The 25528-nt window shown below is 41.4% G+C and overlaps 1 protein-coding gene across 5 annotated transcripts in view; it reads right to left on the reverse strand.

Annotated features, from left to right (window-relative positions):
- Positions 1 to 25528, reverse strand: part of ARL15 (ARF like GTPase 15) — a 160173-nt gene that overhangs the window by 67586 nt on the left and 67059 nt on the right. For all 5 annotated transcript variants that reach the window (XM_077347102.1, XM_077347103.1, XM_077347100.1 and 2 more), the window contains one exon: positions 23291 to 23499. In XM_077347102.1, coding sequence (XP_077203217.1) covers positions 23291 to 23499 — 209 coding nt within the window. The remainder of the gene's footprint in view (positions 1 to 23290; positions 23500 to 25528) is intronic.

Below are 25528 nucleotides of genomic sequence, written 5' to 3' on the forward strand. Positions count from 1 at the left end.
GGTTTAAAGGAGCTTTTCACTGGACGAGTTATGAAGATGACCTGGTAGTGGCACATGCTTACTGCACAATCCATGGGGTGCGGCAGGCTAGCACCCTAGCAAAAATTACACATGCATAAATCCACTGAAACTATGATGCCACCTTCACAACTCACACTGAACCACAGTACCCCATTAACTGACCGCTTTCCCCTTAGTAGTATGTCCATGCAAAGGCAGTGATAACATCTGAGAGAACAGTGTGGCCTACAGAGAATTTTTTTCAGCATTCTGGCTAATATTCTTCTAAGTCAGCCGTGCTGATGAACTTCCAAGCTCTTGGGTCACAGGACTCAAGTCACTAATTCCATGACTTGAGCACTAAGTAAATGCTCAGCTTCATCTATTTCAGATGACCTCCTAAAAAAATGTGCTGGTTAGCACAGTTCAGTATCAGACTCTGGAAAGAACTACATCGCCTGAATCTTTAAAGACACTTTATCAGATAACCAGAGTAACAAAACAGCTTCCCAAAGTAATGGCAGTTTATCATTAATGACAGGACAATTATAATAAATAAAACATAATGGGTTTACAACTCATGTAATCAACATCTTTCACCAAAGAACATATAGTTGCAATAAAATCCCCAAGTATCGAAAATACATTTATTTTGTAAGTGCTAAAACAACATCTCCTCCCCCTACACACATATGTACAATAGACCAGGGTTTCCCAGTCACAGTGGGGATCTTCAAAATGGCAACAAAATGCCAGTCACCCTGTGAAAGAACTGCTTTAAAAAAATTCTACCCTTATTTGGGCAGGTTGACCTGCCTCCTCCCAAAGAGATCAATGATGGGCCTGGAGGGGATGGGAAGGGTACAACTGGCTTTCAGAATACTGGATTATAGCTATAGGAGGCAGATTCTCAATGACTTGCACGATTTCATTTTTCCAGTGTTTCTACATAAGCTGCCATCATAAAGGTAAAGGTAAAGGTATCCCCTGTGCAAGCACTGAGTCATGTCTGGCCCTTGGAGTGACGCCCTCCAGCGTTTTCTTGGCAGACTCAATACGGAGTGGTTTGCCATTCCCTTCCCCAGTCATTACCATTTTACCCCCCAGCAAGCTGGGTACTCATTTTACCAACCTTGGAAGGGTGGAAGGCTGAGTCAACCTCGAGCCGGCTGCTGGGATCGAACTCCCAGCCTCATGGTCAGAGATTCAGACAGCATGTCGCTGCCTTACCACTCTGCGCCAAGCTGCCATCATAGTTCTAATTTAATGTGTTAATTTGTGCTCAAAATAAATAATGGGTTGTTTCCATTGCCTATAACCTGTGGACATGCTTGTAATATAAAAGTACTTCAAGGAGGGGAAAGGTAAATGGGCATTAGTTTTGTAAGTAAAAATTTTGCAGAGTTGTCACAGATATTTAACTATCTAAATGCTAGAGCTATGGCTCCTAAAGGATGCCTTGAATTTTACTTCAGAAAGTACATGAACATTTAGCCAACTGCATTTCTTTGGTCATAATGCAGTTAAGAAGCCCCTCCCCCAAAACGGGTCTCAGTAAAGGTTTGCACCTCATGAACTGAGGCACATATATTGTTGTCTATTTTTTAAAAAATCATTAGCATATTAACAACCTTAATTTATGGATGATCTTCATTCATATAAATTCATGCTTTTGGGGGATAAAAGCTAAATCAGATGCCTTGAATTTTCTTTCTTTCTTTTTCTTTTTTAAGAGTCTAGACCAGGGGTAGTCAAACTGCGGCCCTCCAGATGTCCATGGACTACAATTCCCAGGAGCCCCTGCCAGCACTACCCCTGGTCTAGAAGCTCACCATGCCTCAGGAGGAAAGTTCTGGCACAAGGGGGGTAATTGATTAAGGCTCTGACATCAGACCCTGTTATTCCTGGCAAACTTTATCAAATCATCATTGCTTTATCTCACTTCCATACTCCTGCAAAGTAGAAGCCAAAATCCTTAAACATATCTCAGATTTAACAAAGCTTATAATTGATGATAACTGGAAACAAAACATTGGTGTTCGAATACAATGTATAAAAAGAAAAAACTACCATGTCGCCATACTCTAGTTATATGTTATGTCTTTCCATTATCTCTTACTTGATTCGTTTCTAGTTGACTGTTTAGTGTACCCCAACTATACCATTTCATTCTTCTGAAAAAGCTTGCTGTTCCTAAGTGAAACTTGTGCCAGGTAAACCACTGTGCATATTGACATGCATGCCTTCCAAGCTACATAGAGTGCATATGTCCACACGTATAAAGAGTAATTTGGATCACTCACTTCCTACATACATAAAAAGTCCATATAGAAGTAAGGGGGGGGGAAAAGCATACATAAATATATATCAGCCACTGACAAACTGCTTCATGCATAGCCATGGTTCATGTCACCAATGTAAAAATGCATACCATGTCAAGTGATACCTGTCCCTCACTTGAGAGAGAGAAAGAGAGAGAAGCTGGGGTTTTTTTGTATCCTGTTTTTTACTACTCAAAGGAGTCTCAAAGGCCCATTATGCAAGGAGTGGAAGGTCCGCATTTGGGGTGGAATGGCAGCGGCTAAAATCACCAATTATGCATGCTGCAGGCGGCAACTGGGCACAGAGTCAACATATGCCACCGAAAAAGCCACATTAGCGAGATGCGGAAGAAAGTGGAGCTTCCCGGGACCAGGGCGCAACCAGAGTGACTCCGGAGTAGCCGTGTGCATAATCAGATACTCTGGGTTTTGCCGCCGTTGCGTCCCGTTCCGTGCATAAGCGGTTTGCTTCACTTCTTCCTCCTCCGCATTCTCCATGCCGCCATTTCAGCGGCCATGCATAATAGACCAAAGTGTCTTACAATCACCTACTTTTTCTCTCCTCACAAGAGACACTCTGGCCGTTTACACACCGGAGGTTTCATGCCAGGCCGCAGGCTGGAGTTTTTAGTCGTGGCAGGTTGCCCCACCTCTTCCTGAACCTACAAGGGGGAGCATTTGGCCTGGTGTGCCTCATCCGCCCTTGATTTGTGTTCCTGCACGGGATCTGGGGCGGTAAAGTTCCCAATGCATAAACGGTCCCTGTGAGGTGTGTGAGGTGTAGAGAGCTCTGAGATAACTGCGACTGGCCCAAGGTCACCCAGCTGGCTGCATGTAGAGGAGTGGGGAATCAAACCCAGTTCTCCAGATGAGTGCCTGGCGCTCATAATCACTACATCAAACTGACTGTCTTGTATGATAGTTTTTCCTATAATAATGGTTGGTTGGGTATGTGCCAAAGCATTTTCTGTTCTTCCAACTATTGAGCAAACTTTGTTAACTATTTTGGTTCTGATACGCTGAACACAGTTTTAAGTCAAAGAAGATCAAAGAAGAAGTCAAAGAAGAACATTGGACTATAGTGAGGACAGAGTTTTAGTCTAAAGGGAATGCTTTAACAGCAGTTTATTAACAGTGAATTTCTTTCAAACAGCTATATTTCAAAACTGCAGCTCAGCAAACCAGCAAGCTTACTTACTGAATTTCAGTATTGCCTGGGAATGGTGACAAAAAAACCCCCAACAACAAACCAAAATATGATCAAGACAGCAAGAGAGAAAGCACCAGGCACTTTTTTTCTAAGAAAAGTTGCAAATCTTCTCAAACTATATTGGCATGCAATGCTTAGTTACTGCTTAGTTTGTATCACATTGAGAAGTATCCCATTGGCAAACTAGGTTTACTTAAGTCTGTGTTTAAAACACGCACACACTTTAAAACACACACACATTCACACACGCACCAAATGATTACCATTCAACGCACAAAGCACGTGTAAGACATGCAAGACAATCAACGACAAACTGCTGCTTTTGCAAAACTCCATATTAAAGGATGGCTTGCTCAATATTTTCTGCTTCCTGAAGAAACCCAGATTTTTTTTTGGCAATTTAAAATGCCAGATTTTGCATGGCATTAAATAAAATGCTACTCCAAAGATTTTTGATAAACATTAAACTGTTTAACAATACTAAAACAGACAGTTAATTATAGAAAAACATGTCAGTGCACATATGGCAGCCGGATAAATTATGCACATCTGGATTACTTTTGGCAAGAAATACAGTTAAGTGTCTACAGCCAAATCTAGCAATCTGTCACTAACAATATGTACATTTATTCTGAAGATGTTAAGGCCTCAAAGTAATCTTTTTAAAACAAAATTCATCAACTTTCCAGATCTTCTTAAGAGAACAAACAGGTGACACAACATATTGCTCAAATTGCCTGGAGCTGTATAAACAGGAAGAATTCTGAATCTCTTGCAACAGACACAACAATGTTCATAATTTAAGAGCAATTTTAATCCTTCATTGATGTACGCTGAAGTCTAGGATCAAAACTCATTTTAGGGCTAACAAGGTTAATCCACATGGCATCTTGAAGACATGGTACTAAGCAGTGGTATGTCTAACAGTCTAGAATATATCCAACAAACTATTATTATAAGAAAAAGCATAATACAAGAAAAATTGTAAGTGAACAAGCACTTACCAGCTACATGTGGGCAAGTATTCACTGGCACCACAATGGCAAGCAAAGTATTTCATAATTAGTAACCCATTGCAAACACATACACACACGCACAAACACAAAAAGATCAAGTTCAGCCACAGTTTTAGTGTATTAGATCCTTCATTGCAATTAGCCACACACAAAAATTTGAACAGCTAGGTTGCCATAGCATGACAGAACAATTACGAAAACTTGGAGACCTTTCTAAACTATCACAATTTCATGCAGTGTAGGATCAAAACTCATTTTATGGCTACTAAGGATAGTCCACATGGCACCTTATTTATTTATATTTGCATTTATAGCCTGCGCCTCTTGAACTAGTAATCTGAGGGTGCTTTACAACAATATATATACAACAATATATATAAAGAATAAAAACAGAAAACACACAAATATATTTAAAGCTATTAAAACTGGCAGTATAAACCTCATGGGCTGAGTCATTATTTAATCCCTATATAAAGAGAAGAGAACTCCAGATTGGTAGGGGAGGCCTGTGATGTTCTGATTCTTCTGTGTGTACTGATAGCAATCATATACCCAGTGGAAGAGTTCCATCTTGCAGGCCCTGTGGAACTGTGCTAGCTCCATCAGGGCCCTGATGTTCTCCAGAAGCTCATTCCACCAGGCATGGGCCAGGGCTGAAAAGGCCCTGACTCTGTCAAGGCCAGTCACACTTCTTTGGGGCCGTAGACTACCAGTCAGTTAGCTGTGGATGACCATAATGTTCCCTGGGCTACATATTCAGACTTCCAGTCCCTTAGATACCCAGGTCCCTCGCCACGTATGGCCTTGAACAGAATCTGGAATGCCACTAAGAGCCAATGCAGCTGTTGTGTGAGATGTGAGATGACGTAGTACTAAGCAGTGGTATGTCTAGTAGACTAGACCAACCCTTATTATAGGAAAAAGTGTAATACAAGAAAAACCACAGTGAACAAGTACTTACCAGTTACATGTGGCAAGTACTCACTGGCCACCACCAATATGCTTAGTATCACAAGGCCAGGCAACCTACGTCATAATTACTTTAACCCATTAATTACTTTAACCCATTGCACAGCAGTTAGGCTTTTTATTGTACTACTGGACGGAGAATTGTTGTCCCAGCCCAGACAGTAGCCCTCTTCACAAGTTACAGTAAATGTATCATCCACGCACTGTGCAGAGTTGACTGTTCTTTGTATACATGCTAATTCTCATGTTACTGTCAATGCATGTACAACCGAACATGTGATACAGAGCACATACTGATCCGGGTCCTGGTTTCAGTGTCATTTATAAAGTGAATCCACATTGGCTCATTCCTACAAACAGATGTACACGGGTACAGGCAGGATATACGTGTGTTCACTGTAAGACGTCAACAGGGCTAATGTTTACCTAAGGCAGGAGGCAGCTAATTACCATCTTTTATAGGACAATCCAATGCAGAGTGAGTCCAGTCTATTGGAATAATTCTAAATATGACTCTATATGATTCATTTCTATTTAATTAGTAAAACAGCCTCACGGCACAGGGACCTTAGATTCCATTTGCAATTATTTCTCCTTTCCTCACTCAGTCTCGACACTGGAAGCTTGTTTCCAAATCAGGGTGTAAATTTTCCAACAGAGCTGTCAGTGCCTGTCATTAATTCCCGGTAATCATAAACTATGAACAGGGAAACAAAACGTATCTGACAATACATAAAGTATTCAGCATTTTCATAGTAAAACATCCAAGGCAGCTCTGAATGCCTCTTAACAGTGGTTGCCTTTCGTAAGAATTCCTATACGCTCCCCCCCTCCAAAAATAATTACTAGCCAAATGTCAGTAGTAGCTGTTGATTCCCTAATAGGCCGGCAGAAAGTATGCAGCATAAAACTAGTATTATAGTGGTAAGATAGTATGATAGTGGTAAGATAGTGGTAAGAGCATAACCTTTAGTAAGGGACACAGCTTTAGGCTGCAAGACAATCCATGGGTAATTTTTGTCAGCTACCAGCTTGCATCAATCTTGTTAACACTCTTATTATTTCAAAGGAGTGTAAAGTGATATTTCAAGTTTTGTTTTTATTATCGTGTTCCTTTTAGGTAATCCCACAGTTAGTTCAGCCCATGAAAGAAATTCGCTCTCTTCTACAGGGGAGGGGGAGAGCATCTGTTGAAATTTAAAAGCGATGCAGAGATCTGAAAACCGTACTAGACAAATTTTCTTGCCAGGCGCATGTACAAACATATCTTAGCAGACAGTTACATTCTTCTAAGGTCAATCACTCAAAATATATATATAAACGGTTGCCTACAATCAAATCTTGAGTGGAAAAAAAAATACAAGCTCTAAAAACACAGCCCAGCAGATGCAGTAATGGAGTAGGAATTTCATGACAAAATGTAAGTTACCTTCCAAAATTAGAGGTGTGATATAAAAGAAAAAACCAATTTCTTAATTAAAGTCAACTAACCAAGACTGAAGAATAACGTTAAAGAGACGAGGAAATACTACCAACCCACATAACCAAAAAAAACTCCACATTTATCAATCTATTGAAAACTTGTAACAGCAAACCCCAATATAGCATCTGGATGCACATGATGTGTTTCCTGATACCTGCTTGGGGAATAATCCCCAGAAGGAACAGAAAATAACCAGAATGCTTCCGGTGACTAGCAATGTGCTGCAAACAGAGAAGGCATCAAATGTACAGGAGATTGGCATGAAGACAAGTAAATTGAAAGAGTCCATCAGTAAGGTAAAAAAGAAATATGCTAAACAAAATACACAAACCTATTATTTGACTACCACCTGTCTTCATAATCGTGCCATATACAGCTATGAACATAAATATGCTCATTTTAAAAAGCGTCCCGTCAAAGAGAACGTCGGCCTGAAATGCTGAGGATTTACTATTTATTTATTTAGATTTTTATATTGCCCTTACATACGGCTCTCGGAAGTTTACATATAACATCATGGGGCAATTACATAGAACATTGCAACAAATATAACAATCATAACATGTCAACCAGAACAATATTTAAACAGGAACAGGAACATTGACACAGCTTTGGGTTGGTCAGAGTCTTCGGTCATGAGAGGGGGTGTCCGGGGGGCAGTGGGTGTTTTTGGGCTGGTCGGCCTCAAGCAAATGCCCGGTGGAAGAGCTCCCTTTTGCAGGCCCTGCAGAACTGTGAGAGTTCACACAGGGCCCTGATCTCTTCAGGGAGCTCATTCCTTCAGTGGGGGCCAGGATCGAGAAGGCTCTGGCCCTTGTTGTGAGCGTATTGCATGACTTCATTCGCTGACATTTTATGTTTAGCTTCACTTTCTGCAGAAGCCCTTTTAAAATTTTGCCTGGACACCACAGGAGAGAGTGCGAGACCCAGCCGCCTGCCGGGAGAACCTTGAAAAGAATGCGGGTGGGGCTGCAGGCGGCTCGCGCAAGCTCCAGTAAGCCCCAAAGGCAGAGGAGGTGGTGCGCTCCATGAGCTCCTCAGCCACTGAGCTCATCCGGTCACTTTCCCAACCGGGCAGACACCATAAGATCCAAGCGAGGCGCGAGGCGGGGCGGATGGGCACCTTAGTACAGTACCTTCCTCAGAACACTTTTCTGGGAGTAGGCATCAGTGGAGACCTGAGAAGAAATCTAAGTAGACCTGTTTACGATTACTCCGTTAGCCTCTACATTTTGGATGCCTGGTCAGAGCAGAAATAAGCAACTTCAGAAAAATTATCAGAGTCCACTATAGGAAGTTCACTTTTATCTAAACAGACAGAAAAGGTTCAGCTCACGGACCCCTACAAAACATAGAACTGCATCTTTGCCATCATTACTTCACAATGTAGGTTCCAATTCAGACTGCAACACGTTCTTCCACTTCCGCTCAAACCTTCTCCCAGTGCCATATAACTGCATCATAATGTTAAAAGCACATGCTGCCAGGGGTCCTCTGCAGTTTCATAGGAACCAACACACACGAAACCTCTACGGAAATAGAAGAACCTAGGTAAGGTGGGAGCAAAGGGCAAGCCAGCTTGACCCTACTCCCTCGTACACTGAGGAATAACTGTTGTACAACGCGATTGAAATGGAAATATGGAAATAATTATTTAATTTTTTATGACGACGCACTTAACATACAGTTGCAAGTATGCAGAATATTCTTGGCATTGCACATGCATTAGGGAAAAAATATTTTTTTAAACTAATGGTTCATCTCTTGATTGCATCCAAGACCATAATGCAATTTTATGTTGATTACTTGCCAAACTCTGTGCACATAAAGAATGATTATGAACATACACCAGACAATTAGGCATTTTAGTTAGAAATTACTTTTTGTTGTTAAAAAGAATGGGTGTTTTTTAATTTTTGCATGACTATGCATGAAGTGTACGCGATTAACTACAATTAGATTCCTGTTTGTAAGTGATACAGTGTGCAACTGGTTTACTTTTTATCTAAACTTGACACACTCTGGTTATTGCTGTGCTGTCAACAGCATTAAACTCTGATGGAAAATAAATTTATTTTCTGCAGCCAATGTCCCTCCATAAATCATAGCAGGGAAAGCAGGCGTCTACACTAAATCACATCTCATTTTGCAAGACTTCAAGGGCTGAAGGACAACTCTGCTAAAGCTTTCAACAACACACAGTGTGCTCTCAGGGGGCATTCATTTGCTGCTATGGTGGTCTTCATATTGTCTTCATGTTGTCTTTTTACCACAAAAAAAAAAAACACCACCATCACCAAAAAACTCCGACTATGATACATGCTGGACAAAACCTTTTATTCTTTTGGAAAGCTGCTGCTAAACTTACATCTTGAACTGTGTTGTACTAGATTTTCTCTAAGCCATTAACTGCTTTTTAAACACAGCTTTATGGAACAATAAAACTTGTGAGCTGGTAGACATGTCTAATGACTTTAACACAAGACTAAAAAAAGAAAAAAAAGGACAGACGATATGTAAAAATGGTGCACGGATCCCAAATGGGGCAGGTAGCTCTGCCAGCTCTTGTTTTCTCTTTCTTTTTAATAATAGCGGAGGTATTTTTTAAAACAAAACTTCAGATGCGTGCAGGGGGGGGAATCCTGAAGATTCAGCATATAAATATATCAGACCACAGAAAGAAAGTGATAAAGTAAGCTTCAAAGGTATGAAAAAGACTTTCTGGAATAGGCTTATTGTTGTAAGATCAAATGTACTCCTTATGTTGAAACAGAGGAAGAGTAAGTATTGCAATATGGCTTGTGTTTCAGTACTGCAGGTTTTAACCATCAGCTGCCTCAAGCAATACTTTGAAGGAGTGGTATAGAAATATTCTAAATAGATAAATATTTAATTCCCCTTCCCCCATTTCAATTCTTTTTCAGAAGAAACTGTCCCCTTCCCCCTGGCTTCAAAATGTCTAGCTTTACATCTGTAACTGAGAGAGGAAGAGAGAAGAGCAGGCATGAAGGTGAGGTAGTTTGAGCAGTGGAAGATGTGCATGCATGCAAACAAGTTGCCATAGCCTTCTCCTGCAGGCAGGCAGGCAGGCAGGCAGGCAGGAAGGAAGGAAGGAAGGAAGGAAGGAAGGAAGGGCAGTATAGCGCTGCAAGGAGCATCAACTGCAGCTTGCTCTGCTCTTGTTGCAGGAAAGGGGAGGGGAACAAATAAGGCTGACTTCCCAGGTGACAAGGTACACTGTGGTTGCACATGGCTGATTTACTCTGGCTTCTGGGTGAGGGGAAAACCCCTGCAACTCATCCTCACCATAGCTAGGGGAAAAGAAAAAACAACAACTGTGATAAGAACAAAGACCCTGGAAGCCAAGAACATGGTCCTTCCTTGGTTGCTACTCCACGGGACACCTATCTGCAACCAAGTTGACATGATTTTCAGCCTGAAAGTTGGACCTCACTTGGAGCCATTGGAGAATTCATGTCACAATAGCTCTTACACTTGCAAGAAATATATAGTAGCAAATGGTAGATGGGCATCCCGTGATAAATAAACTGCTACTTGTTCATCTTTTCTAGTTTACAGGAGTGTGAAACGGCGACACCAGAAAAGAGACCATTGAAGAAGGCTGCTGACTACACCAAGTTAAGGAACTTCTCATCCCTTCTAACCTTTAAGAAACCACTTTGGTCCACAAAATCTTATGTGCAGTTAGCCAGTAGGTGTTTTTTCAGGTGGGGACCTGCCATAGGATCTAAAGGGGATGGGGGGATTCAATGGGGTCTCAACATATAATAATTATTTTCTGAGAATATTTATTTTGATTAAATTATTTTTTAAATTTAAGGTTTTTTTCTTTTGCATAAAGTTTATTGATAAAAAACTGTTCAGTTTCATTTCCTATTTTTTCTTTTACAAATATTTCAAGTAAAAAGCATTAAAGCTCTCTTTTGTATAGCAATGAATTAATATACTTCTAACATAGCAAAATGACTCAATAATTAAATTACTATATGTGTGTATTTTTTTGTGTGGGAATTTTTGGTGTTAGCCATTTTCCATGTGGGTATTTTTCAATGCAAGCAATTTTCCATGTGGGCATTTTTCTTGCACACATTTATGACAGTGTTTTTTTTTCCTGTGCGCAATTTTTGAGTGGCTGTTTTTCATGAGTTTTTTTCATAGACCCACTGCCAGGAGCTAGATGGAGCTAGATAAGTCCCACTTCACTGGCGGCCTGTCAGTTACCAGACTCAATTTAAAGAACTGACTATCATATGCAAAGCCTTTTATAGTCATAAGCTCTCATACATCCAGTACTGTCTTTCCCCCTATGCTCTGCTATAATATCTGAGCAAGGCCTTCTGCAGGTACCATCCTCCCAATGGGCAAAGTCAATAACTGCTTGCACACACGCTGTCTCCATTGTGGCTTCCATCTTGCAAAATGGCCTCCCTGAGGAGGTCAGGAAGGCTTCTACTCTTCTGGCTTTCCGCTACCGATGCTAAACTGAATTATTCAATAGGGCCTTTCCAACAGGCCATCAGATAGCGCCATCACAAAAAAGCTTCTCAAAGTTACTTGGATAAATTTTTGGGAACAGAAGCCTGTACTACTCAGTATAATTTGCTCCGGGTTGGCTCTCCTTGTGTAATTTTTTACGGCATTTAACGTTTCATGTTAACATTTATGCTTTGCTTCAGTTCTGCTTTTTAGACTTCTGGTTGGGTCTACAACCCAAATCCTATTTCACTGTTTATCTGAATGTCCCATCTTGTTTATTGTATTGACTCACTCTGTGTAATCTGTCTTGAGTTCCTGTGAGAAAGGCAGATTATAAATAATGTAAACAAGTACCAAGTGGGGAAGGGGCAGGAGCTGCAGGGAGAATCTCATTTTCCCTTTTCTTCTATTTCCCTCTTCCCATTCCCTGCAGGTCCCATGCCTCTCCCCTTTTCCTGCTTTCTTCTCTACTTTGCACTGAGCAAGGTATCTTTTATTTGCCTAATCTTCAAAAACAGTTGTTTACTTTATTTATGCCCTACTGTTCCCCACATTGGGGACCCAAAAATTCTCCTTTTTATTCTAACAATGACACTGTGAAATTAAGACGAAAGTGTATAACTGTGTTCCAAGGACACCCAGTGAGTTTCCTAGCAGACTAATGAATCAATTTTGGGTCTCCACAATCTTAGTCTGAAACTATAACTACTGGCTTTTAGGGTGCTGCTGGTGAATAATATCAAGTGGCCATGCCTGGATGGGTCTTGCAAGTCACATGGTATTGAGTCACCTGGTAACTGCTGCTACCAATGAGTCTTCCATCAAAGCCTAAAATAGCCTTGGAAAGGGCCCTGCCCCCTCCCCTTGACTTTTACCTACAGAAACCAAGGTTGGAAGGCTGGCAATACCATTTGGTATCTTAGCAACAGCAAATGAGGGAACTTGACTGATTGGCTGTTTTAGCAAAGAATTATCATATGGCATCATATAGCTTAATTTGGATATTGTGACACAGTTTATTAATTTGCCATAATTTGCATTTGCCTTATATCTTCACAGTTATGACGGTTGTTCATTTAGTCTGAAGAAGAGTGCATGAATAAATCTTTGTTGGTCTTCAAGATGCCATTGGACTCTATTTTTGTTCTGCTTTATTCCATTATGAAAGGAAGAGTTGAACCCGAATTCAGTTTTGTACTATTTAAGCTTTATTAATGAAGGTGTAATTCAGATTGCAATATCTAAGCAACATTTACATGCATAAATGGTTTCTATCTAAACATTTAGTGATGGGACGTTCCAAGGGAAAACCTGAGTGCCCCCTCTGAAAAGCCAGGTGTGGCTTCTCAAAAGGGCTACTGTTATAAAAGGTTTTATAAAGCAATTAGAGTAGCATAATAATGTTGCTGTGTGAGTGCGCTGAACAGCTGAAATCAACCAGTGAGAGAGGATACACTGCGGCGGAATTGTCATGACTACTTGAGAAGCTGTCGAGAAGCCCGAAATGTTATTGACCCTACTGAGCATCCTCCACTGCCACTGATGAGATGGGTTCTTTGCATATTGTGACAACATGGAACAGAGCAGCAGTTGTTTTCATGACATGTGAAGGTCACATGACTTCTACTAGAAACTTGGGCACCTTCAGAGTACACAAAACATTGCCAAAGGAACTAAGAAGTACGGATTGCTTAGATCAGGGGTAGTCAAACTGCGACCCTCCAGATGTCCATCTGGATTGTAGTCCATGGACATCTGGAGGGACACAGTTTGACTACCCCTGGCTTAGATGATGGAAAACAGTGTCCTTTGATCATGAGTGAAGCAACTGCTAAAATATCCTGCAATATGCAAGAACAAGGCCAAGAAAAAGTTATTTCAAAAAAACAAACAAATGAGGGGGGTGGAGAACAAGAGGAAGAAAACCAAAATCCACCAACTAAATAGAATTCTTTTTTAGGTATACATACAGTAGGGACAAATATATAACAACAGTGACAGATCCACACGCAAGTCTCTACAAAAGGTTTCCAAATATCTAAAAATAAGTCCATACATAATTACACAACTAAAATGCTTGTACTACAATAGTGGTAAGGTGAATGCCCACCTTCAGTCCATCACTGGACTGAGGATCTTAGAACTCTATCAATATATGAATACATGGCAGGAAAGTATGGTACACCATGTTGATGGGGAAATATCTGCATTCAAAAAGTACTGGGGCAGAGACAGAAAAGTAAAGAATGAGGTTATACAAATTTGGCCTCCCCTCATTATTTGCTGGAACAGAAACAAACTCTAAAGATTTAGTCAAAGTTGAGATACTGAACCTGGTTTAAATTCTCATTACTTTGTTCACTGAACTCATTATACCATCACACTGCTTACATACTCCTATAATCTAGCTCTGTATCATGGCACTTTTGGATTTTATTTTTTTAAGAGAGCAAGAGAGAAAACTGAATGCATGGCAGATGGATGACACCCAATCAAATTGGTGTCCTGGGCTTTTTCAACCATTCCTATCCTGTCACCTGAACACAAAACAGCATGTTTGTTGTTAGATGACATTTTTCTAGTTTGATTGCTCTCCATAACCGTAAGCATACAGAATGCTGCCTTATGCAGAATCAGGCTAGTGGTCCATCTCTCAGTATTCTCTGACTGACAGCATCTCAGATAGACAGAATTCTTTCAATATCCCAGATCTTTTTCACTTTGGATGTCTGGGGTTTAATGCAGGATCTTCTGTAAAGCACATGCCTTCCACCTCAGGCTAAGACTTTCTCCCAGACAAAGAATCACTCTGCCAAGGTATTTTTTTTTTGCTTTCTTCAACTATGTGAGCGAATGCTAGCTAAACTGCTTTTAGAGAGCCTGCATTAGCCTTAATTGAGAAGTTAATGAAGGAATGTATAGAAACCCATTCTGAGATCCAATGGGAGTGAGAATCAATTAGCTAACATATAGAACACACACACACAGGGTTGCTTTTTGGGGTTTTTTTTTTTTTTTAGTGTTTAAGACCACCCGCTTATTTTGTTACCTAATGCCTTGGTGAGCAACTATAATGAAGCTTAAGAGACTGTACTTCTATCTTTACAAGTGACAGCTGGGCCAGAAATAATGCCTGAATTTCAATGGGTCAAAGTATTATCAGTTCAGTAAATTAAGAAGATATTCTGAAAAAGTGTATTCTCACAAACTCGTCTCTCCCTCCCAAAGGGTGACACCACTGTCAACAAAGATTCTCAAACGGCAAGATAAATATGTGATAGAAGATTTAACCATGAAAGAGGGACTTGACAACTAGGACTCTTTACATGCAACTCAAATGTTCAGAGTGGATGTAAGGAAATATGCATGATTCAGGTAAATATGAAAATTGTATGCACACGTCATAATGTTTCCTATAGATCTCCAAGCCATTTTCAGGGGCTGATTCCTCCTTCCCCACCCTCTGCAAGAGACTGCAAAACAGTCATGTACTTTTAAAAACACATGTGTTCATTTGCATTTAAATGAAAAGGAGATGATTATATTGGATTTATGGAACTGTCATGCAAAGTATCTGCCTGTGAAAAATCTTAAATCAATCGACGGTTTTGTAAGAATTGGGAAACAGGGCGCTTCGGAGTGCAAGCCTTAAAACCTTGGCATTTAATATCAGTTCTGTTGCTCCTGAACGGTTGTGAACTAAATCAGGCATACTAATGTGGCCTAGCATAACAAGGCTTTTTCACACCGTTCGATCACTCTGCATCTCTTTTCTCCGCAGACACTATTTCTCTCCCCCTCTGTCTAGCCGTCCCTCCCAACAAAGCAAACAAAAAATGTTCACTGTAACCCCCACATTATTGCTCATTAGATCATAGATTAGTGAAGTGAAACTGCCAGAGGTTCCCAAATGCAATCAGTACTTAAAAAAAAAACACCCATGCCAAATGAGGGAAAGAAAGCCTGGGCATGGGGGTCAGCCAGACCAATGATCAAAAGAGATCAAGAAAGGGAAGTCTTCCCCCCCTCAAAGGTCCTATATCATAAATCAGAATCAGGTCACACAGATTGTCTTTCCCTTTTCATTCATTCATGAAATGCAACCATCTGAGCAGGTCCCCCCTCTCCCCCACCCCATGTGGAAAATGAGATTTTAGTGAACTCGCAGCAATCCTATACAATTTCTCTAGTCTAAGTCTGTCAGTCTTCAGCCTCCTTTATCTGTTACATCTGTGTCCCAATCTCTCATCAAGAACCTTAGGGAAATCTCTGCGGCATTTTCTAGGTAATTTGCTGGTCGGACAGAGGTCTCCTTGCTTTCAGGCACTGAACTACATCAGACACTTCTGTACTATGTTGGGGTCCAAACAAAATAACTGGGATTATTGAGGCAGGATCTATTTCTAATTCTGAAGTCCAATGGCACCTTTAAGGGCCAATGATGTTGATTCTGTTTTAATTAGCTACAACAGACTAACACAGCTATCCCTGTGAATTTACAATCCTACTCAAAACACTGAGTTTCAAGTAAAAACGACTAAACTATACAGATTCAGGTGGGCAGCTGTGTTGGCCTGAAACCTCAGTGGCGCCTTTAAGACCAAACAAATAGATCAGTTTGGTCCAGACCAACTTTGTTGGTCTTAAATGTGCCACTGAACTAAAACTTTAATATGTTGCTTCAGCCCAACAGAACCACCAACCTGAATCTATTTCCAAAAAACTGCCCCCCCCATCGTCTTATTCGGGATAACCATTTTAATATAAAATGAAGACCTAAGCAAATAATATATCAACTATAAATGCCAATAAAGATCTTCTTATTCTGAATATATCGACTGTTTTCTTAGTATAACGTTATGCTCAGCAAAACAAATTATAGCAACTTCTCCTGTCGAGAATGTTTCATAGTATTACACAATACTGATCTTCTTCAACATCATTTTATGTATGCTGTATTAATTTACTCCACTATAACTTTGCCTGTACTAGTTTAAAATGTACGCGAAGCAAAATGCAAATCTGTAGTTATCAAAACAAACCTCAACAGTTACAATATGTGAAATAGCACTTCATGCATGCCTTTCTGTTCATGTGATGACACAAATGCATGTATGCACAGTAAACATATATCCATCCAAAGATATAGCTTCTTGAGACCCAAGGAATGGAAGTTAACAATGGTGGCAACTCACACTGACAAAATTGTAACAACCATGATGTATCTTTCAAAAGACAGAAGAAAGGGCACAAAATGGAGATGGTTATTTCATAGAGACTACGAAATAGGGACAACTGTGAGCATATGATAAGGTGTCCAGATTTTAACATTGGTAAAGCAGGACACCTTTGACCGGGGGGGGGGGGGGGGGCTCTTGATTAAAATTTGGTCTATATGGAGCAACAAAAAGTTGCATAGAACGCATAGAACGCAAAAATAGTATTGTAATATATATATTTTAATTTCAACATAAGCACAATTTGCCAGGTACCCCCAGATGTCCCTCCAAAAGTGGGACAATCTGGTCACTTTAGCATATGAACAAATTGCATCTTTTTACATACTGGCAAAGCAGCAAATCAGCCACTTAAAGGCAGAGCAAAACTGACTGAAATCTTACTGCCTCAAAAAGAGGCAAACAACTTGAACTGACGGAGTTTTATCAGTGCTGTGGCGAGCCCAAGGTCACCCAGCTGGTTGCATGTGGGGGAGTGCAGAATGGAACTGGCTTGCCAGATTAGAAGTCCACAATAGATGCTTTAGGCTGATTCTGCATTGAGCAGGGGGTTGGACTAGATCTTGTCCAGGGAAGGAGGGTGGGAGCTGGAGAGGGCTGCACCCTGATTGGCCCTATTCCATCTCGGACAGCCAGGACACTCTCCACCCCCATGGCTGTTTCACAAATATTAAGAGGAACAATGGATAAGGATATATACATATATAGCATTAATACTTGAAACTATCTTGAGTAAACACATATCCCGAGAATGCTTGGTACAATCTTTTTCTTCTTCTAAATCATCATTAAAATAATTTAATTATATCCACAACCCTGCTTATGGTCATAATAATTTCCCCAGGAGCCTAGATAGCTGATACGTCACATCTCTCTGAGAGTGTATGTTTGCTGCCGAATCATAGCTCACTGTAGAAATTGGGGGGGGGGGGAGGGGTTGAAAATGATTTCCTATTCCTTTAACAAAGTGCCATTATACACTAGACAGACTACATTTCAGAACAAATACTGGGACAGACACTGCCTGTAGCGTTATCTTTGCTTCAAAAATTCAATACAGCCCACTTGGCAGTACCATTTACAGATTGTAACGTAACTGTGCAGTGTCATCCTGTTATTTTAAACGGCAAGGGTAAATAAAGCATTTCAGTTTTTTTCTAAATTGCAGGCGAACAGAATACAAATCCTGCGACAGGCAATCCACAAGCACTACAGCTTCAGTAATTGCCATTCATGCTAACTGAAGTGGTTCGTATATCCAAACAAGTGTGGATAGTTCACAGTTTAAGCAGAGTGTTCTGCATTTGCAAGGTTGTCAGGATTACAACCTTAGGACAAGTCCAGACCAGCTTTCTTATCAAAGTTTATTTTGAGCTTACCACTCTAATGTCAATATGGATACATTTTCCATATGTAATGGTCTTCCTCAAACTGCATATTTGGCATTCATTTATTTGTTTTATAATTGTTTAATTTACACCACTGCACCATGAAATATAGTGCCTAAGTATATAAAGTGGAGTGCTTTTATGGAAAGCATTTTTCAAGAAGGTATAAGGATGATGAGCCATGTCTTACATGCTGCTGTACATGAAGGGCTTGAGTTCTTACAACTCACTATATAAAATTTGGCCCACATGCAGCACCAGTATGTGCAACGAGGGATGATGCTCAGGACTCACGTGGCAAAGGAAATTATTCAGGATGTCTGACTAGTTCATAAGCTTTGACTCCGGGAGAAATCTAGGGTTTTCTTTGCCTCCAGTATTCAGCTCCATGCCTATGCAGCTCTGCTTTCCAGCAAACGGCTTTCCCTTTCAGACATGCTGACATGAACAGTTTAAATATCTGTGAACATTCCATGTTCTCATCAGACAATACTTTGACCCCACCTTGAAAAAAGATACATTTTTCAGCCTTTTCTAACATAAAATGAAGAGTTCCATCATGAATGTTCATACCACGTTTTATTGCTGTATCTTATGCTCAAGGGAGATAGTTCAATACAAGTAAGCAGAACATGCCAAACATCTGGCTAGTTAAATGGCACTGAAACTTTTAGTAATAATGCACTTGCATGAACGCAAGCAAGTTTAATGTTCCAGTCCAACATATACCACTTTGCATTTTTCTTAAAACTTTTACAGCATAATACTGGATATTTTCAGAGCCTCTCATCTCTGAATACGCCCCAGCCGTATTCAGACTTGGTGACTTATGACAGGAAACCAAGAAATATCCAACAAACAATTTGATCTTTCCTGAAGTGACAGTTACTTTTTGCTTGAAAATAATACAGGCAAGAATCACCCAGTTTGGGAGACCAGCAGAAACAAGCTTTACATGCAAAAAGATAGCAAGATGGCTTTAAATGGCAAACACCCACTTCTGGCAGAATTAATAATCGCAAGATAGCATTGTTGTGGCAGAGAAAGATGCTACTGAGGTCCTTCTCCTAGATCAAGTTTGAAATGAATGCTTGCTTGCAACTAGCACGGCAAAAGGGGCAATGCCACTGGGGAAGGGCCTGGAGTGGGAACACAGGTGTAAAAAGACTTAAGCATGTCTTCCACTTCCACTGATTCTTCCATCCTAGATTTAAAAGAGGTAGTGAGGGGCAAACACCACACACAACGATATGACTGCCCTTTAGCTCTAGCCTACTCTTTGCCAATTATAAAAAAAACAAGGGTAGAAAGATTTCATACATCCCTTAATAAAGATTAATAGACTCTTGTAAGAACTACCATACAGAGATTACCAGACAAATGTCTTCATTTAATATTTGTTTACTGTAGTGTGGTCTAAGACCACTTAGATGACTAATGGGTGACACAACAAGTGGCCTGTTGACCTCCTGGGGCCTCACATGACCCAGTCAGCTGACCCACCAAGCTATCAGTTGGCTTGGCCAGGTAAGCAATATAAAAAAGGAAGGCAATTTATTCGTAAAGCCGTCTTAGGTTAAGCTTTCATTCCAACGAGAAGGAAGATACCAGTCCTTTAAATGGGGTCCTCTTCCACGTCCTTTGCGACACTGCTGTCTGGGAAGGAGGGGAGTTTTGCACACATGTGAATTGTGAACCATCAAGGAAAAAGTCTGAACAGGCAATTAAAACGGGGGGGAAGTACAAAGCCCAGATGGGTTTTCAATGGAGCACATTTTGAATGGGTATCTATAAGAGCTTCCTAGACAGCATTATAGAACCATTCAGACAAAAGTTCCTGGACGCCATTCAAAACAAAGGCTGCATTATAGTAATTAGCAGAAAATGGAAGGCTTAATTAACTGGGAAAGAGCCTACATTTTGCTCATCATACAGCCCCATAAACTGATCCATTTGGATGCCAAGAAAATACTGAAGCCTTGGTGCTAAGATTGGAAAGATTTCTGTTTAATAAACTAAAACCAAACTGGCTTGATCCAAGAGGCGGCTGCTGCTGCTGCTGCTGCTGCTCCTTTTAGCCACCCTTAGGAGCACTGAGGATTCTCAACCTATTAAAATAAATAAATTAACCTCATTCAATATCATCGAGAGCTGGAACTGGATGTACTGAAGAGAGACTGCAACATTACCCAGACGAACAGCAGGATATTGTGATTATTAGAGTGGCTTTAGGCTGGTCCCATCTGGGCTCTAACGACAGAGAAGCAACATCCACGTAAGAGATGCTTACACTGGGACCAGTGGAGGCTCTAAGAAAGGGGTGTGGGGAGGGGAGCTGATATTTCGGAAGCATGCTTCTAAAGCCCCCACTTGTAATGTCTAAAGCATTACTGCAGAAAGATCACGGTGTTCCAGAGACTTTAAACATGCTGGATAAACAATCTCCTTCTCTGAATAGTACATAAGAAGGAGAGATACAGAACTGCAAAACACGCTTCTTAAATCCCCACTTCCTCGGAACGTCCCAGTCAGCTTAGTAAATGTACAGTTTTCCTTACGAGTAAACAACAGCACAGATCACGCGGCTAAGATAAGCAACACTCTTTGTTTAAAGCAGTGGTCTGCAAGCTTCCGCTTGCCGCGGACCGCTGCGGAGTAGTTGGCGGAGAGGGCGGCCCGGGGGCAGCCCCAGCACAAACGCGGCAGCCCCAGCACAAACGCGCATGCGCGGACTGCCGCGCATGCGCGTTTGCGCCCAGCAGGGGCGCAAATGCCGGCGGCCGCGGCTTCCCCTCCCGGCCCCGAGCAAATCTGCCGCTAAAGCGGCTGATTAGCTTGCGGCTTGGCAAGCTTCTCTTCCCTCCCCCCCGAAGTGAGAAGCTTGCTGGGCCGCGAGCTAATCGGCCGCTTTGGCGGCCGATTTGCTCATGGCCTGGCGAGCTTCTTGCTTCGGGGGGGGGGAGAAGGAGCTGCGGCCCAGTGCCGGGCCGCGGCCTGCGGGCTGGGGACCACTGGTTTAAAGCATCAGCTTAATTTGTTAAGGAAGAAAAGTGAAACTGTATAACAATGTGAAGTTTCTTAAAGCAAGAAATACTAGCAGCACAATACTTTGCACGTTTACGTGGATTTACATCCAGGCAAATGGTTCCCTGGGGTGTGGCCGATGTTATGTAACTGAGAAGTATGGCAGCTAGATACTGTCAAATCTTAATGCATTTGTGAATCAGTTTGGCTCTGAAGAGCATGAGAGATGCAAGCATATGACAATTCACATGAGCAAACAATGATATTTTTGATCCAGGTTTTGGGTTTGTCAATTAAGTTACATGTAGTTTTCTTCTTAACGGCTTGAATAAATAATTTGTACAGTGTTATTTTTGAAAATGCAACATATAAAGAAAAATATTTGCTCAAAAAGCTTAAAATTTGGAAGCTTTACAGTGCCCCGCCCGCGAGTGAATATCACTACCAGCTGTTGCAGAATTTCTTTGGTAGACAAAATGATTTTGCGACTCCTACTCGTTCATATGGTACTCCAATTTGAAAAATACTCTGCAGACTTCACGTTTACCCTCACAATATCTCTGGAGTGGGGATCAAAATTATTCTCACATGAATAAACAGCAACTAGGCTTGATAAGTAGCAGTTTACCCATTATTCCGATTTCTCTCCTCCTCTTCCCGGCACGCCCAAAGCAGCTGATGGAAGGTTTTGCAATAAACAAATTGGAATTGAACCCAGATAGTCTAGATACAAAACCAAGTTTAAAAAAAAACACCTAATGAAGAGAGAGAGCCAGCTTGGTGTAGTGGTTAGGAGTGCAGACTTCTAATCTGGTGAGCTGGGTTTGATTCCACGCTGCTCCTCCCCCACATGCAACCAGCTGGGTGACCTTGGGCTCGCCATGGCACTGATAAAGCTGTTCTGACTGAGCAATAATCTCAGGGCTCTCTCAGCCTCACCCACCTCACAGGGTGTCTGTTGTGGGGAGAGGAAGGGAAGGCAAATGTAAGCCCCTTGGAGACTCCTTCTGGTAGGGAAAAGCAGCACAGAAGAACATTACAAGCAGCAAAGCAACCCTAGAAAAGCCCCAGTTAGGCCCTCGGCCATCAGAATGAGGATGAATTGTTCCACTTTGCACAAATATGGGTAACGAAAGGGTGATTTGAATTTGAATACCCCTCCCTGAGTGGGCAGAGGTGTGACCTAACCATCCTTGGATGACTTCCCCCACTGAAGGAGAGGAATGGGAAGGCGATTGTATGCTGCTTTGAGCCTCCTTCGGGTAGGGAAAAGCAGCATATAAGAACCAACTCTTCTTCTTCAATATATATTGAATGGGGAGCTTGGGAAAGTCTGACATAACTGCACTCCTTAAAATATAGATGTGATCAGTCCCCTGAATGGGGTAACCTCCTGGGACCCACATGTAAGTACAAGGTATAACCCCAAAGGTGGCACTTGAATGCAAATTAAACTTCCACTGGGAGCACATAAACATTCCATCTATTCCAACTCAAATATTTTGGCCACCTCAGGAGAAGGAAGGACTCCCTGGAGAAGAGCCTAATGCTGGGAGCGATCAAGGGCAAAAGAAGAAGGGGACAACAGAGAATGAGGTGGCTGGATGGAGTCACTGAAGCAGTAGGTGCAAACTTAAATGGACTCCGGGGAATGGTAGAGGACAGGAAGGCCTGGAGGATCATTGTCCATGGGGTCGCAATGGGTCGGACACGACTTCGCACATAACAACAACAAATTCCAAGGTAATTACACACACTTCACAGACTTATAGGTAACTCCTATCGATAGGAAATCCTGCAATCAAAGCATGAACAGTGAGACTCAGCAGAGTGCTAAATCATGTGATTATACTTGCAAACCAGGAACCATCAAGCCAATGGCAAAACGAATAAAAACACATTTTACAGAGAAGTCTAACGACTTCTTGTGCTCTACATACAAACAAACAAGAAATGCACTAAGGACATTAGTTAAGAAGAAATCTAAATTTAAAAGAAAATTACACCCAGGCACTTTTGGAAACTTTTGGTAAAGGCAATTTACGGACTCTACCCCTTTTAGCAAAGTGAGGTGAGGAAAGAACACAATATACAGACATACACATCAACAGCAAAAAAGGAAGACATAAGGTGTTGTTGTATTACCTCCTGTACTGAACGAGCTGCTGGTTTGTCTTGATGATTGGCCAATATTAAAAAAGGCAACGTGCATAATTGTGGGTGCTGAAGCGCAGAGTGCAGTTCATTTCTAGCTGTTTCTAGATCATCTTCTGAAGAGGCACTGTCTAATACAAATATTACTCCTTGGGATCCCTGGTAGTAACGACTCCAGTATTTCCTGATGTTGTCAGCCCCTTAAAGTTTTTTTGAAAAAGGAATATTAAAACAGATAAAAAATAGTATTAAGATACAGACATAAAGTAAACCTAGATTTGCACATGATTAAGGTAAAGGTAAAGGTATCCCCTGTGCAAGCACCGGGTCATGTCTGACCCTTGGAGTGACGCCCTCTAGCGTTTTCATGGCAGACTCAATACGGGGTGGTTTGCCAGTGCCTTCCCCAGTCATGACCGTTTACCCCCCAGCAAGCTGGGTACTCATTTTACTGACCTCAGAAGGATGGAAGGCTGAGTCAACCTTGAGCTGGCTGCTGGGATCGAACTCCCAACCTTATGGATATGACTTCAGACAGCATTTCTGCTGCTTACCACTCTGTACCACAAGAGGCACATGATTAGCTTCTATTTAAATTGCCTTAATAGGTATTTTGAAGTGCTTTTAGGGTCAGGTGCTTTGGTGCCCAAAGTAGCCAGTCTCTCCTGGCACAGCTAGCGCCTCGCCACGGGAGGGAGGGAGGGGAGGCCCGGGCATCGGTGCACCGGCAAGCGCACACACCACATCTGCGTGTGTACACCTGCGCCTCCCCCCCCCCCACGGTGCTGGCTACGCCAGGAGAGACGAGCCGCTTTGGGCGCCAAAGCACCCAACCCTGCTTATCTTTTTTGTCCCAGAATATTTTGCTTATATTTTGTCCCAAAAAATTGGCTCTGTGTCTCTCTCCTAGTACTAAAATTCTTCGATTCAAGTGGGTAGCTGTGTTGGTCTGAAGTAGCACAACAAAAAAGATTTAATAAATCTTTGTTGGTCTTAAAGGTGCTATTGGACTCTATTTTTGTTGTACTAAAATTCTTGTAAGAGAATAGAATTGCTTCTGCTTGCTGGCTTTGTCTTCTCACATCTCCTATTCACTGGCTTCCCTTTCTATCCCACCAGCACAAACTGTTCTTAACACCCTTAATCCCACTTTAAATTTGCAGTATGCCCCTCCCCCCCACACACACATACACAAAAACCCTTGGATTGTTCTAATTTCTGCCGGAGATCTTTGCTTATGCATCTCAACCTTGCTGCAAACATCACCTTTCCCATATTTTCACCAGGCTGCTTATTTTGCAGAGTCCTTTCCTCTTACCTACTCAATACCCATTTCTGGATTACAAATATGTCAGCTAGTCTAAACTGGAAATAGTCTAGGGCAGTGTTTCCCAATCCCTGGTCTGTGGCCCGATACCAGGCCTTTTTCTCAATTTGGAACACGAGAAAAGTCACACACTGCATCACATTATCTTTCCATCCAGAACATATTCCAGGATTTAAATTATTCATTAAACTGCAGACCAAGATTTATTTATTTATATTTTCGAATTTATTTCCAAAAACATACAAGGCTGGCTCGTGGTGGCTTACAAGTCTCGTAAAAACCCTGTTTAAACCCCCCATTTAAAAACATAATACAAGTATCTGTAATGTTAAAGACTTTCTCATTAAAAATTACTTTTTGGTTATTTAGTTGGTTGCTTTGGAGTTCCTGAGGCATAAGAAAGATCGCTAACAGGTGAACACCACTGAATCTCAGCCAACATGGCACTTAAGTAGCACATGAAGGTAACTTAAGTACAGCATCAAAAAAGAAGAGGGCTTATGCATGCTAATGGAGCACTATCAAGTATAATTAGGAGGATAAGTTTATATAATTTGTCTTTTCCAGCAGCTAAAGAACTCCAGTTGTTTTGGTTTCTAACACAGCAAACATGTTTTGCCTCCTAGCCTTATTTGTCCTAACTTTCCAACATGAATCATACTGATATACAAGATAAGAGCAGCCCCTCCTTTTCTACTTGGACTTTCCCTTTCAGGATTTCCACTCATTAGCACCTCAGTCCTTGGGGAAATTACCGAGTAATTTCCAACACTTCACATGTCGGTTGAATCATCTTTATCGGATACTTTCAGCTCAGGAACAGGCAAGTTCTGCAGACAAAGCTAACCGGTTCTGTATTTTTCAGGTAGGAAGAGGTCCTCTTGTAAAGGTTTCTTTACATT

The sequence above is a fragment of the Paroedura picta genome, chromosome 7 (genome assembly GCF_049243985.1).
Source record: "Paroedura picta isolate Pp20150507F chromosome 7, Ppicta_v3.0, whole genome shotgun sequence".
Classification (NCBI taxonomy): Eukaryota; Metazoa; Chordata; class Lepidosauria; order Squamata; family Gekkonidae; genus Paroedura; species Paroedura picta.